General features: G+C 38.4%; 1 protein-coding gene across 6 annotated transcripts in view; it reads right to left on the minus strand.

Annotated features, from left to right (window-relative positions):
- PSIP1 (PC4 and SRSF1 interacting protein 1) overlaps positions 1–14654 on the minus strand; it is a 51565-nt gene that overhangs the window by 27014 nt on the left and 9897 nt on the right. For 5 of the 6 annotated variants that reach the window (XM_054987684.1, XM_054987687.1, XM_054987686.1 and 2 more), the window contains 4 exons: positions 14216–14332; positions 8195–8296; positions 4784–4846; positions 4114–4231 (listed from right to left, as the gene is read on the minus strand). In XM_054987684.1, coding sequence (XP_054843659.1) covers positions 4114–4231; positions 4784–4846; positions 8195–8296; positions 14216–14332 — 400 coding nt within the window. The remainder of the gene's footprint in view (positions 1–4113; positions 4232–4783; positions 4847–8194; positions 8297–14215; positions 14333–14654) is intronic. The other variant, XM_054987688.1, reaches the window with a different exon arrangement.

Consider the following 14654-nt stretch of genomic DNA (forward strand, 5'->3'; position numbering starts at 1 on the left):
AAGGCCTTTGTCCTTGAGAGGCAGTAAAAATTCTAGGATGTCTGAAATTTGACAGTTAAATGGGTTGAGCTCCCTCAGCATGACCCAATGAACAAATCTTCCCCATTTAAACTCATAGGATCTCCTAGTGTTCAGTCTCCTTCTGTTATAACACAACCTCTGCTACTCTAGCGCAGAGGGTTCCCTGCTCTCTGTGAGCCATGCTGTCAACCTCAGTCTCGGTAGGTCGTGAAACCATACCCTATCATGAGTGAGAAGATCTGGTTGCAGACCAAAACGATGGCATCGAACCCTGGATAGATGCAACACATGCTGGAACCACGGTTGTCTGGGCTAGAAGGGTGTTATTAATATAACATGTGGCTTGTCTATTTGGATCTTGCTCACCACCTGAGCAATTAATGGGAAGGGAGGGAATGCATAAAAGAGACGCCCCTTCCAAGTGATATGGAAAGCTTCTCCTAGGGAGTTGTGTCCTATTTCCCCCCCCTCCCCGTAGTAAAAATCCAACGCCTTCTGGTTCCCCTCTCTCACAAAAAGGTCCACTTCTGGGTAATCCCATTGCTCGAACACAGGCTCCAGATACACATCTATCAAGGACCACTCGTAGTTCTCTGACTTTAGTCTGCTCAGTGTGTCCGCTGTCACATTCACCATGCCTGAAACGTGAATGGCCTTGTAAGGAAACACCTCTGGCAACAGCTCAATCTCGATTTCTAAGGAACGGGCCATCCTGAGAAGTTGCTCTGTATACATATGGTAGTCTTCAGTGGGAGAAGCCTGGCCGGATACGATGATAACTTCATTGGGAGACAGATCCGACACTGGACTGGGAGTCTGTTCCCTGCTCCTATTGGACAGGTGGTAAGACATGGCTCAATCAGAGATCCCATAGGGTGATCTGGAGCCCCTGTGCTCCTCAAACGTCTCAAATTCCGATGCTATGGAATGCGTACGGTAAGGCTCCCCAAGATCAAGATAGTATCGGGAGGTCCTCAAATGAGGCCACTTGTTTCTAGGTGAGTCTCGTTGATGAAATTCACTCTCGGAGTACCAGGGTTCATCTGAGAGAAAGCCTTCCTGCAGCTTACCCTCCTCAGCCGAGGAGTGGTATGAAGGGGAAGCTGACCATGGGGAGGGAGTGTGCAGTCTGACCTCAGACACTGGTTCCCCATGTCTGGTCTTGCACTCAGCCTTCTTGTGTACGGACCGAGATGGCTCCAAAGAGCGCTCCTTCGCCTCCGACCCCTTCAGATCCTAGCACTTCGGCTCCGATATGGTTGGATCCGAGGGCTTCAGGTCCAACCTCAGTGTTGCCATCTTCAGATCTGAGCTCCCCGGTCCAGATTTCTTTGGTTCCAAAGAATTCGATCCTGGAGTCTCTTGGTGTTTTTCCAGCCGTCTCTTCTTCTTAGGGGCGCTCAATGGTAGTGGATCCAACACCCTTGGTGACTTTGCGGGCGTGTGGATCCTAGCTGCCTCTGACGGAACCTGCGACTCTGTTCCATGGAGTCAAGGCTGGCCCTCCCCCAGGCACTCCAGAGTGACCGTCTGTCTTGGTCATCTTGGTCACACAGGTAGCACACTTCTTGAACAAAGCTGTATCAGCCATAATGAACAAGATCTCACCAATAAAGGCCTAAATAACAATCCAAAGACAAATGGAGCTAAACTAGAACCTTCTCTACTGGCAGCAAAAAAGAAACTGGAGGGTTGGGGGCGCCGCCTCCCAGTGCCATTTTGGCAGGGAGTCTCACTCATGCACACTGGGAGGCGAGCGGCCCCTTGTGGACTTAGCTAGAAAAACTGTCTGATTGGCAAGCCTGTGCATGCACAGTCCCATGTGGGACTGCACAGAAGATGGACAATGAAGTTATCTGTTTGCATTCTCGCAAGTCATACATAAATTTAAAATTCCTCCAGGTGATATATTGTGCAATGGACTCAATAGTGGATTTCAATAAATGGCGAATATATTTTGTCTTTTCAGGAGGAGGTCATTACTCATATTAACTTTGTGTTAAAATATTCATTGATTTTCGAGGATGCTTATGTATTTTTAAAGTATTTACCCTGTTACTTGGAGGCTAACTGATGGTCATTGAAAATGGACCCTCACTGCCCTTAGGGTAGCCAAAACAACACTGGATTTATATTACAACACTACAGTTGTGGAAAGGCAGTGTTGTGTAGTGGCGAGAGTGACAGACTAGGATCTAGGTAACCAGGTTCTATTCTCCACTCTGCTTGAAGCTTGCTGAATGATCATGGGATAGTCACATACTCTCACCTAACCTACTTCACAGGATGGTTATGAGGAAAAAATTGAGGAGAGGTGCATGATGTAAGATGCTGTATACCCCCACTGGGGAGAAAGGTGGGGTATAAATGAAGTAAAATAAACAAAACAAAGAAATGCTCATGTTCTGTAATTCAGTGGATTGAGAACCTTTCAAACTAATCAATATTTGAACATATGACATATTGACAACAATTGTGTATGGACTTATTTTTAGATATTTAGATATGCTTGTATATAGGCCTGCCATATTTCTATTACTATTTTGTTTGAGGTTTATTTTAATTTTTAAAATTAAAACAAATATTTTAATGGCGGGTATGCTACCTAGTGATGTATATAATTTAGTATTTTTAGATCTTTTGAGTTTTCAGTATCAATGAGGGTCTACATTCATTGAACACAAAAGTATCTTCTCTTTAGCAGGGCTCCCCAATGAGACATCCATGGACACCATGTCACCCACTGAGCTTTTCAGAGTGGTCACTGTAAGGCAGCACTTTTGTGACAGACAAGACTGGTTCCAGCTCTGCCTCTCCTAAAGAACAGCTAATGAGGAATACTGGGCTAGTGGCAGTTAAAAGTCCATTGGAAGATGAGTTAGGGAGAGAAAAGGGTTTTGGAAGCTAAGAAAGGCAGCAGAGATACAGTTGGTTGTTGACACATGTTCTGATGCACAGTGATAATTCCCTATTTAACCACAATATATCTGTGTGTTTTTAGTTGAAAATCATTCACTTCAGTGGTTTATGTTGTAAATAAAATGTATTCTTGTTTCAGTTTTAACTCTGGCTGGCTTAAAGCTGTTGGCTGAGGGGAAATAAGACACACAAAAACCTCACACACTCAGGTAACAACTAATGGGCCTTAATGGTGGCAGCATATATGAGAAGTTAACTCTTAAATTCCCTTTTCCAAATAGCCCTGGGCAGTAGCTAGGCGAAGAGGATGGGTTGCTTGTCTGGTGGAACCTCTAGGAGGACAGAGAGGACCTGATGTGGATTTAGATCAGGGCTCTCTGCTCGATAAATAGAGACTAGACAGATGGCATGTTGTAACTGCCATTAACTGTCTGTGAGCTCCAAAGCTGTAAAGGCAGGTTTCTGATTGGTGGCAGTGTGTAAAGGGGATCATAGATGGTAACTGGCTTTTGTGGAGTAGAACTCATTTTATCAATGCATTTGATAGTATTATTTAGTTTACAAACGCTTGCACCACAATAAGGACTATCTATTCCCATATGAACCTACCAAACTATTACAGTCATCTTTGGGTAACTCCACTAATATGAGGTTAGGTGGATGGCAACCTGAGAATGGGTATTCTCAGTTATGTTACTGAAACTGTGGCATTCACTCTCAGGGAAATTCATTTGTTCCCCTGTCTTCTGCCAGCAGGTAATGACTTTTCTATTTTGTTTGGGGTTCCCACAGTGACCCTCCTTCCTGTTTGTTTTTCTGAACTGTTGTTATTGTTTTATGTATAAGCATTTTAAAATTTGTTTTAATATTCTGACTGATTACTGGTCAACTAATTGCTGGTCTGGGGACCTTGAACTGGGTGTTAAGGTGGCATAAAAATATTTTGAATAAATAATTCTTTAATTTCCACAAGATAGCTTACTTACAATTCAAAGAATTAAAAGATTACATGAAAACCAGATTTCTGCGCAATAGAGTCTTATTTCATTTAACTTTTAGGGTGAATCTTTTAATTGATGTAGTCTAGGAAAAACTTCACCACTTGATTTAGCTGATTGTATATTTTAGGAATATATTAAAACTTAACAGGCAATGGACATTTTTATAACCTACCAGCTGGCCTTCCTCTTTTAGGGCTTGATTTTGGAGCTGCAGCCACTGCAGTTGTTATTGCTACTGCTGCCGCCACCACTGCTGCTGCCTCCTCTTCAGTTTCCACTTGTTTTTCAATCTGCATGAAAGGAATTAATTCCTTTATATAAATAATTCATTGTTGTTCCAAATGTTACCAACAGCCTATATTTTATAAAGAAGAACTATATGTGTATCTTGCAGACATAGTGAACTTAGCAAGATGTACTCAAGATAAGGGTGGCAGGACAATCTAGTTTAGTCAAACTTCCTAAGCATCAGTGAAATTCACAGCGTTCACTGTTCACAGGAAAATACATTAAATGCATTTTCACACAGCCAGAGTAGTTACATTGTATGCCTTGGATGAGAAGACATGGGTGGAAATCCTGACTAGATGTGATGCTCAATCAGTCACTGTCTCTCAGGATCTCTAATGAAAAAAATATCTTCTATGCTCCAAGGGCAAGATATCAATAATAGTATTTCAGAAAATGGATCTTATCTATTTTAATCATGGGTACCATGGATATTAGCATTTATTCTACTGTAATGCAGCTTTCATAATGAATTTGTTTGGTGAAATACATAAAAACAAGCTGTATATTTTTAAAAATAAATAACAATCCAATCTACAAGATGGAATTTTTACCTTTCTTTTTCTCCCCCTTCTAGCAACCTTTGGAACTGGTACATCACTCACTTTGTCTACATCCTAGAGATGGGAAAATTAGCAACATTCATTATGAGCTTTGTCTAATTTTGAAATTCAAAAGTCTATAATGGAAAAAAATGTTTATATGAGAGAATTTTGTTAAGGTCATCAATATTTTTCAATTTAAACACAACTAGAACAAAAAATCAGACCATTAAATCACATCTTTCACCTCACAGAGAACATGTGTGCTGATTGTCTATCATCAGCACTTTGACTCTAAAAACAGCTATTTCAATGTACCCATATTTCAACTGAACTTACTCCCAAAACTATGACCAGAATGTAAAGAACCGTGGAAATTGATCCATCAACTCAATGGGTCTCTTGACTGGTCTCTCTTAAACAATGGCCCCACACAATAAGCTACTTTTGAAATCATTGTGAGTTTAAAAAGCACTTTGTGATATGGTAAAAGCATTTTGTGATATCAAGGAAATTCCATCAAATCCATCAAATATACAAGAGTTCTTCTGTGAAACTACGTAAATCTTTGGACCCTGATCTATGATTAGTATATTTAATGAAATGGGATCTGTTTTGAGATCTACCTCCTAAATTTTTTAATCCATTGTGAAATGCTTTACTGTTCTTCTACCTGCACAATATAAGCACTGTGGGCATGCTTCTCCTTGACTATTTATGGTCTTCTGAAGAAATTCTAATTATCTATTGTTTGCAGCCCTTTCCCACCTATAAGGAACTTCTTTTGTTACAGTGTTGGTATGGAAAACCTGCAGCCATTGCTGCTCCAACATGGGCTGAATCTTCTTACAGTCCCTTAACTGCATGGGAAAGATCTACAACTCAATAACTATCACAACTACATGGCAGCTTTACATGGGGGCCTATTTATTTTATGTTACCTATAGTCCACCTTTCTCACTGAGACTCAAGGCAGATTGCACAGTGTAAGTCAATGCAACCAATACATACAACAAACAATGAGACATCTAATAAACAATGTAAAACTGGGATTGCAGAAATCTGAAACAAAGCAGAAATTCAAACAAAGCATATATTAAATATGACATGTTAAACAAGCAGTAAATGGTATTATCTAAATAGAAATACAATGCATTGATAACAAGACAATGTAGATAACATATACGATACACAGTAGCAGTCCACAGATCCATTCCCTTCCTTGAAACATCTCCTGAACCATTCTGTTATAATATTTATCTTTATAAAAATGCCCTCTGGAACAATTCTGTTTACATAGATTGAGTGATGCAAGAAGCACAATAGCCTTCCTGACCTCCTTAGGCAGGGCATTTCAAAAGGTAGGGGCCACTATCAAGAATGCACTGTATGGGCAGTTGTTGATCTTATTCATTTGCAGGCTGGTACCTGTAGGAGGCCCTGCTCAGATGGGTGAATTTATTGTGCTGGGGCATAGAAAGAGAGGTGGCCCTACACATATACAGGTCCAAGGCCATGAAGTGCTTTATATGTGATGGCTAGTATCTTGAACTGAACCTAGTAGCTGATGGGCAGCCAACTGAATGATTGCAGAATGATATGCATGCTGCAGCTAGTTCTTGAAAATAACCAAGCTGAGGCATTCTGCACCAACTGACGTCTCCAAGAGACCTATGCAAAATGCATTACAGTAGTCTAGTTTTGATGTTATCATGGTATGAATCCAGGTAGCCAGATCATCTAAGTTAAGGTCATTTTCTGGGCTAACCTTAGTTGGACTCTAAGGTTCATCAAGAAAAGGAGATGGGAGAATTCCTGGTATTATGTCTGCTGTACAACATCTGTCACTCAATTCAAAGGTACATAGCAGTTTTCCAGCCTATTTTAGCCAGTCCATGCTGCATACCTCATATGCATATGAGACTCCTTCACTGTGTGAATAGTTGAATGAAAGCACTGAGTGCTGTTGAAAACCTCAGTGAAAACATAAACAGATGAAAAAAAAACTAGAGCAGGGACTAACAGAGATGGAGATAATGAACTAAGGTGGTATAAAAAGTATGCTCAGGAGATAAGTCAAACAGAGGAAAAGGAAATAGGACTACAGAGTTGTGCACAGAAATGCCTGTGATGGCACAAAGAGGAAAATACACGGTATATAGAGAAATGCAGGGTAGATAGTAATAATGGCCTGTATCCAACCAGACATTCAAAAGACTTAAGGGCACTTACATTTTCTTAGGAGAAAGTAACAATTTCTGCTATTTTCCCCCTTGCACTAGAAACCCACACTTTGCCCCCATGATGCTCTTGAGGGTTTGACTGCCCAGAGCAAAATTTGCAAGAAGGGGGACTCAGTGGGCTGCACTGGGAGGTTGGGAAACTGGCAGATATCACTACCCCAGTTTAAGAAAACTGGTTCTTAAGTCTCGGGAACAATATGGTTTATTTATTTTATGCATTATTTAAAATATTTATACGCCTGCCTTTCTCTTAAGCAACTCAGGTTTCAACAAAGATATAAAGACAATTAAACATTAAAACAATATAAAATACATTGTCTGTGTATATGTGCTATCAAACCTATATTGATTTATCGATTTATAGAGATTCCAGCAAGAGCTTTGAGTACAAGTGAGAAGCAAAGGGGGTTTGCCAGTGCCTTCCTCTACAGAATCTTCCTTGGTGGTTTCCCATCCAAGTACCGACCCTGCTTAACTTCTGAGATCCGATGAGATTAGGCTATACTATACTGCCGTCCCTCCCATAAAATATATTAAAAACACCTTATACCCCACTAGCAAGAGAGTCCTCATTTGCATGGATAAAGGTCAATATTATTTGAAAAGATTAAAAACCCTATAAAGGACATGATAAAAAACACACTTAAAACAGAAACAGCAGACCCTGCCCAATGTATTTATGAATCCAGTGAAAAGAAAACAAGAGTGAGAACGGTAGCAAAAATTATTATTCCATAGTTATTAGTGGAACAGCTCACAGAGAAATTGGAGATTTATATCCGTCCTCTAAATTGTCAAAACAGTGTCACCAGACCAAGTAAATTTAATTGTAAACCTGGTTCTATAGATCAGGGACAAACTGTGGGATCACACATTAATTTGTGACCATTTCTTCTGCATTACGTGTAAATTCTCTCCCATCCCTGAAAGTACTTAGTTGTTAAACTGGCCTCTCAAAGTCACATTAACATACCATAACTAAATCTGGTTGCATGTGGGAACATAAGCAGTATCATTTCAATGAGCAGTGACACAAGTATCTGTTAAAGGAATTCATATGAAAATAAGCAAGTGTGACCAGAGTTGTGTGTTGTGGCGGTGGTAAGGACATACAGTTTCAAGGTTAAGTGCAAGCAAAAAACAAATACGACAGAACTAATTTAAGTTCTTGTCTACTTACTTCACTGTTCGGTTTTTCTGAAGAGTCTTCCTCTTTTGGAGCATCCATCTCTTTTTCTTCTATTTCAACTTCAGTAGGTATATTATCCTGTTTGGTAGATCCCTAATGAAAAATCTGTATCATTGTCTTCCACTTACATCCATATAAAGTCAACAGAGGTGACCAACTGTTTAAGCCCTCTGTATTCATACCTCTGATTTTTTTCAAAAAGGTGAACAGTCAACTGTATCCATAAATGGATGTCTTCTATTGTTAAAAAAGGAACTGTTTGTGAATTGTCCTTTAAATTTTTAAAAGTGGAAATGCTAAATACAACCACCAATAATATTACTGACTAAAAAAATAAATTACTCACATAGATTCATTTATCTAAGCCAGGCATGAGTGTGGTAGGGACAGAAAAAAGTGACCAGAGAATCACAATGAATGAGGCAGTCTTGTCTTGAAAAATCCTTGCGGATTATTTGTTGTTGACAAAAGAATTTCTTCATGCAAACTGTCAAGCCTTTCACAACCATGGAAGTTTAACATTTAGGGCTTGTCGTGTCTGTTTCCTTGGCATTCTTTGGCATTACTCCTCTGAAATCTTTACCTCCCGTATGTATTTAACTATTATTTAACTATTCCATGCTATTGCAGGGCTTTTGTATTTGCCAGATTGAATATTATACCTTCGATGGTTTCAAAAGGAAGATTTTTGAATAGACCCTATTCTGACAGAATCTGCCCTTGCATTCTTAATCGGATTGTTACATGTCCTGCTTGAATGCCATTTGTATAAGTATATCTGAGACTACTATATTAAGCAACTTATTACTGATCACTCATCCCTTCCTAAACTTCAGAAACACTGTTTTATTTGCTGAGATATAATGATTCTAAGATTACTTTGGCAGTAGCAAAATTTGTCTCGTCCTTCTATTCCTTGTGTCCAAAAAATGATAAGAACTTTTTGCTGCTCAAGATTTGTTAATTGATGAGCTTCTAAGGGAATAAAAGGAAAGAAAAGGCCAGGGGTTAAAAACTTCCATTCCCACACAACCCTACCCAACCACTATGGTCATCTTCTTAGGCTATGCTTTGGGTGCTGCTGCATTCTAAGGTTAGGAAAGTGGCAACCCAAGACAGTGCCTTTTCAGTCATGGTGTCAACACTGCGGAACTCCCACCGCAGAGAAATCCATCTGTCTTATATCACAATCTTCTGCCACGGGGTGAAGACTTGTTTTGCCTGATGTTCCCTCAATGATCCCTCCTCCCTAAAAAGGAAGACCTAATAGCTAAATGTTACAAATGTCAGTGTTTTTTTTGCACAGTTATTAGAAAGGTTTAAATCAGATAAAAAAATTATGGGGCTTTGACCAAGAGAAGACAGAGTTTGAAAAAGAGCTTTGTACAAATAAAGAACATGTTATTTCTAAAATGTACAAACTTTTACCGAAATTTGATACGGAAGAAGAATGTGTTAAAGGTAGCATGATAAAATGGGCTAAAATTTTTGGGTATAGTATACAAATGGATCCGTGGGAGAATATGCGAGTAAAGGGGCTCTACAATCAAAGAAAACTCTTCTAAAATTATGCATTGGTGGTATACGTCTCCAGATGAATTAGCAAAAATGGTCAAAGGTCAAACAAGTGCTGGAAATATGAATAGCATGAAGGAACATTTGATGACCTGTGATGGACTTGCAAAAAAATTTTGGTCACATATTCATATGACAATTCAGAACTTTTTGAAGACCAATATACAATTTAAACCAGAAGCCTTTTTGTTGGGCCTAATGGACAAACAGTTGGAAAAAAAAATATGGCATCTTATTTTTATATATGACAACAGTGGCAAGGCTTTTATACGCACAAAAATGGGAAAGTATAGCACTGCCTTCAATGGAAAACTGGATTGTGAAAATGATGGAGTTAGCTGAGATGGCTAAACCACTTTGATCAGAGATAAAACATTGCCTACATTTATAACAAATTGGAAACCCCTCATTGACTTTCTGTGTGAAACGAGAAAAGATGAACTGATGATTTGTGGACTTGATTTCTAAGAAGATAAATTTGGGAAAATTAAATAAAAGGGGGAAAATACAGAAAAGGTACATTTTTGATGTATTAATAAGACTACAAGTATAATGTTTGAAAAGACATTACAGGTGTTTTAGAGAAAAAGGAAAACAAATGTATTATTTTTCTTTGTCTTTTCCTCTAGTTTCTGTTCTTTTCCCTTTCTTTTTCTATTCGTTTTCTCTTTTTTCTTTCCCCCCCTTTTTAATGGGATTTTAAATTTTTCAATAATTTTTTTTTTAAAATGGGGAAAAAATCCCTCCTCCCTGCCCTATGTTTTTTATTTGTCTCTTTTACACACACACACACACACACACACACACACACACAATGTATGTTTGTTTTGTTCTATGACGTGTTTTTATATTGCTCTGGTTTTAGTTATTAGCTGTCTTGGCAGCTCTGACTGGACTGAAAGGCAGGATACAAATCTAATAAATAAATAAATAATCTAGTCACACTAAGTAGGAGGATCAGCACACAATTCTGCTAAAACTGAATTCTACTGTAAAGAGGAATGCATACTCCCTCTAGCTCCTGAGAGTAAAGGAACTGCAGCATTCTCACCAGCTGAAGTCCGGCATGTTAAGCTAGAAATCAATTAGAACAGAACGGTTTTCTTAAATGCAAGAGTCAACAAAAACTGGGAAAGACTTAACAAAGGCACCCATCCAATGAAGAAGGGTTGAGGTCACATGTTTATGTAATAAATCATCTTTTAGCCTTTACAGTGCCACAACTCATTCAGTGTACACCTTCCTTCTCTTTGATTTCTTATCAAAATTTCCCTAAATCAAGTCAAGATTTCCCTAAATGCATATATATTTACTCCCTTCAAACTGTCAGTATAAAGGGAAAAGCTGCAGACAAATAGACATAACCAACTACCAGAGGTATAGCCATTCTGAAGTTGTTCATCTATACTATATTTTTCACTCATAATGGCTTATACCAAATTTTCTTTTTTCCTCTCAACTACTGTAGTTCTTTTGCATGTAAATAGCCAGTAAATAAACATTATTGCATTTCAAAGCTGCCTGTTGTCATACATTGGCTCAGGGACTAATAATTCCATAAAATTTTTTAGAATCAAAACAGTAACACTGTTTTAAGGTTATTAAGATTTACACAAACTGCCTGTGGAAATCAACTTTTAAAACAGAATTCCTATCAATTGTCCTTCCTCTGGTTCTGTGCTGCTTCCCTCTAAAAAGTGGCAGAAAGTTTTTTAAAAGTTTAGTTATTTCATATGGGAAGGGATAAAGACACCTAGCTATTTCCCTAGTATTAGTTCAGATCAACTAATCCAAACAGAACAGACAAAAGGACTGCCTCTTCCTAATCCAGTTTGCCAGTTAAGATCTGCTGATCAAGGCCTGCTTTCTGTGTCCCCTACCTTCAGGTGAGACAGGGGCTAGTAGAATGGCATTTTCTGTGGTGGCACCTCATCTCTTGAATGCCCTCCTCTCTGAGGATCACTTGGCACCTACTTTACTTTCTTTCAGGCCACAGACCAAATCACATCTTTTAACATAGGCTTTTAATTAGAGGCTTTATCTTACCAGCTTTTTAAATGGTCTTCTTCTGTTTTATGAATAGTTTTAATGCCATTTTTATCCAATGGCTTGCTTTTATATTATTACATTGTTTTAACTGTAAGCCACTTCAAGCAGGACTTTGAAGAAGAGGCACAGAAATATCCTAAACACATCTCCTTAAAAACTAGTTTCTAAGATACTATATCCAAATTAACCCCCTCCACACAATATTCTACATATATTAGTGTGATCACAATCTGTGGCTTGCAAATCTTGTGAGTGAACTATTGGATGATTTTCTGCCATGGCACAATCAACCTATGCACAATAGATTACTTACAGATATTTGGTAAGAGCTCATAGGATAAATGTAATGCTTTGCCATACAAAGAGTTTATTTCTGATAATTACAGAGGGGTTTTGCATGTATGTTTACTGTAATTATGGAGGGGTTTTGAATATATGTTTATTGTGGTTTAAAAAGCAGGTCTGTAAGAGAAGTGGGGGACTGGATGAGTGAATGAAGTGCATTATAATTGGATGGCAGCTGTACCCTAGGGGGCGGAGTGAATTGCAAATTAGTCGGAGTTGTTCAGATGGAAAGAATTCAGTGTACTGTTCATAGTTGTTCTGGGGAAAGAGGGAGAAGGAGTGAAGTGTTTAATGTGAGGAAAGTCTGTGTGTTCATTTCTTTGTAGATATTATCAGCCTAAGGGGCAACTGGAAAAAAATAAGTCTCTGTTACTAAAACCGTTTAGTAACATTTGAAGATCTGTACCTGTTTCAAAACCATTATACTTATGAAATACTATGAAACCATTATGCATACGTACTTATAAATAAACTCTAATTCTGCTTAAATAAAACGTTTTATCAAGAATAAAGGATCCTTTTTTTTACCTCATATTACCTTTGCCTCATACCATCCCTACAAGCTGACCATTCTGTCAGTCTACAGTTAAGCCTTCCTATACTATAAGACAAACTGAGAAAGAGAACTATGATTATCGATGCAAGGCAAGCTGTTTCCAGTACTATATTCAAAGAAAGCTTAACTGTGGACAGAAGCCCCTTGTTTATTTTATTTTTATTTGCCTTATTCATAGTCTGCTTTTCTCACTGAGACTCAGCAGATTACACCTTGAGAGTCAGTACAGCCAATTCAACTGAGCTGGTGCAAGAAAACGTCCTGTTCACAGAAATGTTCACAGAATTTGCATTTTCCCTCTGTTCTCCTTAAAAACTTGTTTCTGAGAAGCCACATTCAAACTAACTCCTCCTATACAAACTTCTATATACTAGCATGATCATAATCAATGGCTTGCATGTCTTGTCAGTAAAAAATTGGATGATATGCTGCCATGGTACAGTCAACCTATGCAAAATGCTCTCTGGATTCCTTTGCTGTCACAGAGAAACACTAGCAGTTCCTTACATCCATTAAATCTGCTACCTTGGATTTGCATCTAAGGCTTATTCATAAAAAAAAAACCCTTTTATGAGTATACTGGCATCCTGCTAGATTTACAGTACAATCCTAACAGAGTTACTCCATTCTAAACCCATTATGTTTATGGGCTGAGACTGCAGTAACTCTTCTTAGGATTGCACTGTTAGCTGTCTAGGTCTTGCTGAGAGGGATGCCTGTTGGTGCTGTCAAACTCCTAGAACCAATCTGGTCCACATGCTCTAAGAGTACTACAAACTTGCACACTGCTGGCAAGAGGTTATGTCTCAGATTAATCTTAGATTACCTACCAAATTGTGCCTCACAGCTAATAAGCTAATCCTAGGCTATATATAATTTCTGTGTGCACTTCCCAAACATTAAGCCTTATGGATTCAAAGGATAGCCTTGGTCGCCAAGCAAAATCTTACAGCACTAGAAATCTCATATTCCTCCCCCTGTGGATGATTGGGTCAATGATGTTAGACCTCTGTATAAGGGAAAGAACTGCAACCTCCTTCCCATCTCTACTCCTAACTGCCTGACGTTGCGCAGTTTTCTTCTCTTATTGTTGGAGAGGAGGGTGGATGGTAGGGTAACATGGCATTTGTTGTTATATTTACTATCTTGTGTAGAAAAATGATTTTAAAATTTTAATGGAGAAAAAATATTGGCAGTTTGAGGGGCCTGTCACCAAGTGTTATAAGAAACTTTGTGTGTGAATGTGTGAAAGCGTGTATGAGAAAGAGAGTTTGTGTGTGAGAGAATGAATGAATGAGAATGAATCTTGGAATGTAAATTCTGATGTCATGCTCCAGGTACAAAAGGCTGGTTGGTGGCAAACCCATGTAGGTTCTTAGGTTGTTCCAATTTCATTTTAAGAGGAAAGAAATCAGGGAATTTTAAAATTGATCATAGAATCCTATCACAAAAATGCCCTTTTATGCCATTTATTCATAATCACTTACTTTAAAAACTGTAGGCTTTCTCCTTTTAGGACCCATCTTTTCATTTTCCTCTGTAACATCTGGACTGCTTTCTTGAACATTTTCTTTAACAACTGCAGCGTCAACAGCAGGATGGGGCTATGAATAAATATTACCATCACATAAGTAAATCAATAGAAAATAAAAATGTTAGAGTTGTAATCAATTTCAAGGCAAGAGATTGAGTAATTTTTGATGGATTCAATATACACACAGCCTAATCAATTAAAACAAAAGTAATTTGACTGATAAAAAATTCATTTGTATTTAGGAAATGTATTTTGTAAGCTTGAGTTTAAGCGCAATTGCTTAAACATTTCTAGTGAAAATTTTAACAAGAGTGGATTGAATATGAACGGACAATCACTGAAATACAGAAAAAAAGTCTGGAAGGTGCTGGAGGTCTTGAACCAAGAAATAC

Source organism: Eublepharis macularius, chromosome 8 (genome assembly GCF_028583425.1).
Source record: "Eublepharis macularius isolate TG4126 chromosome 8, MPM_Emac_v1.0, whole genome shotgun sequence".
NCBI lineage: Eukaryota > Metazoa > Chordata > Lepidosauria > Squamata > Eublepharidae > Eublepharis > Eublepharis macularius.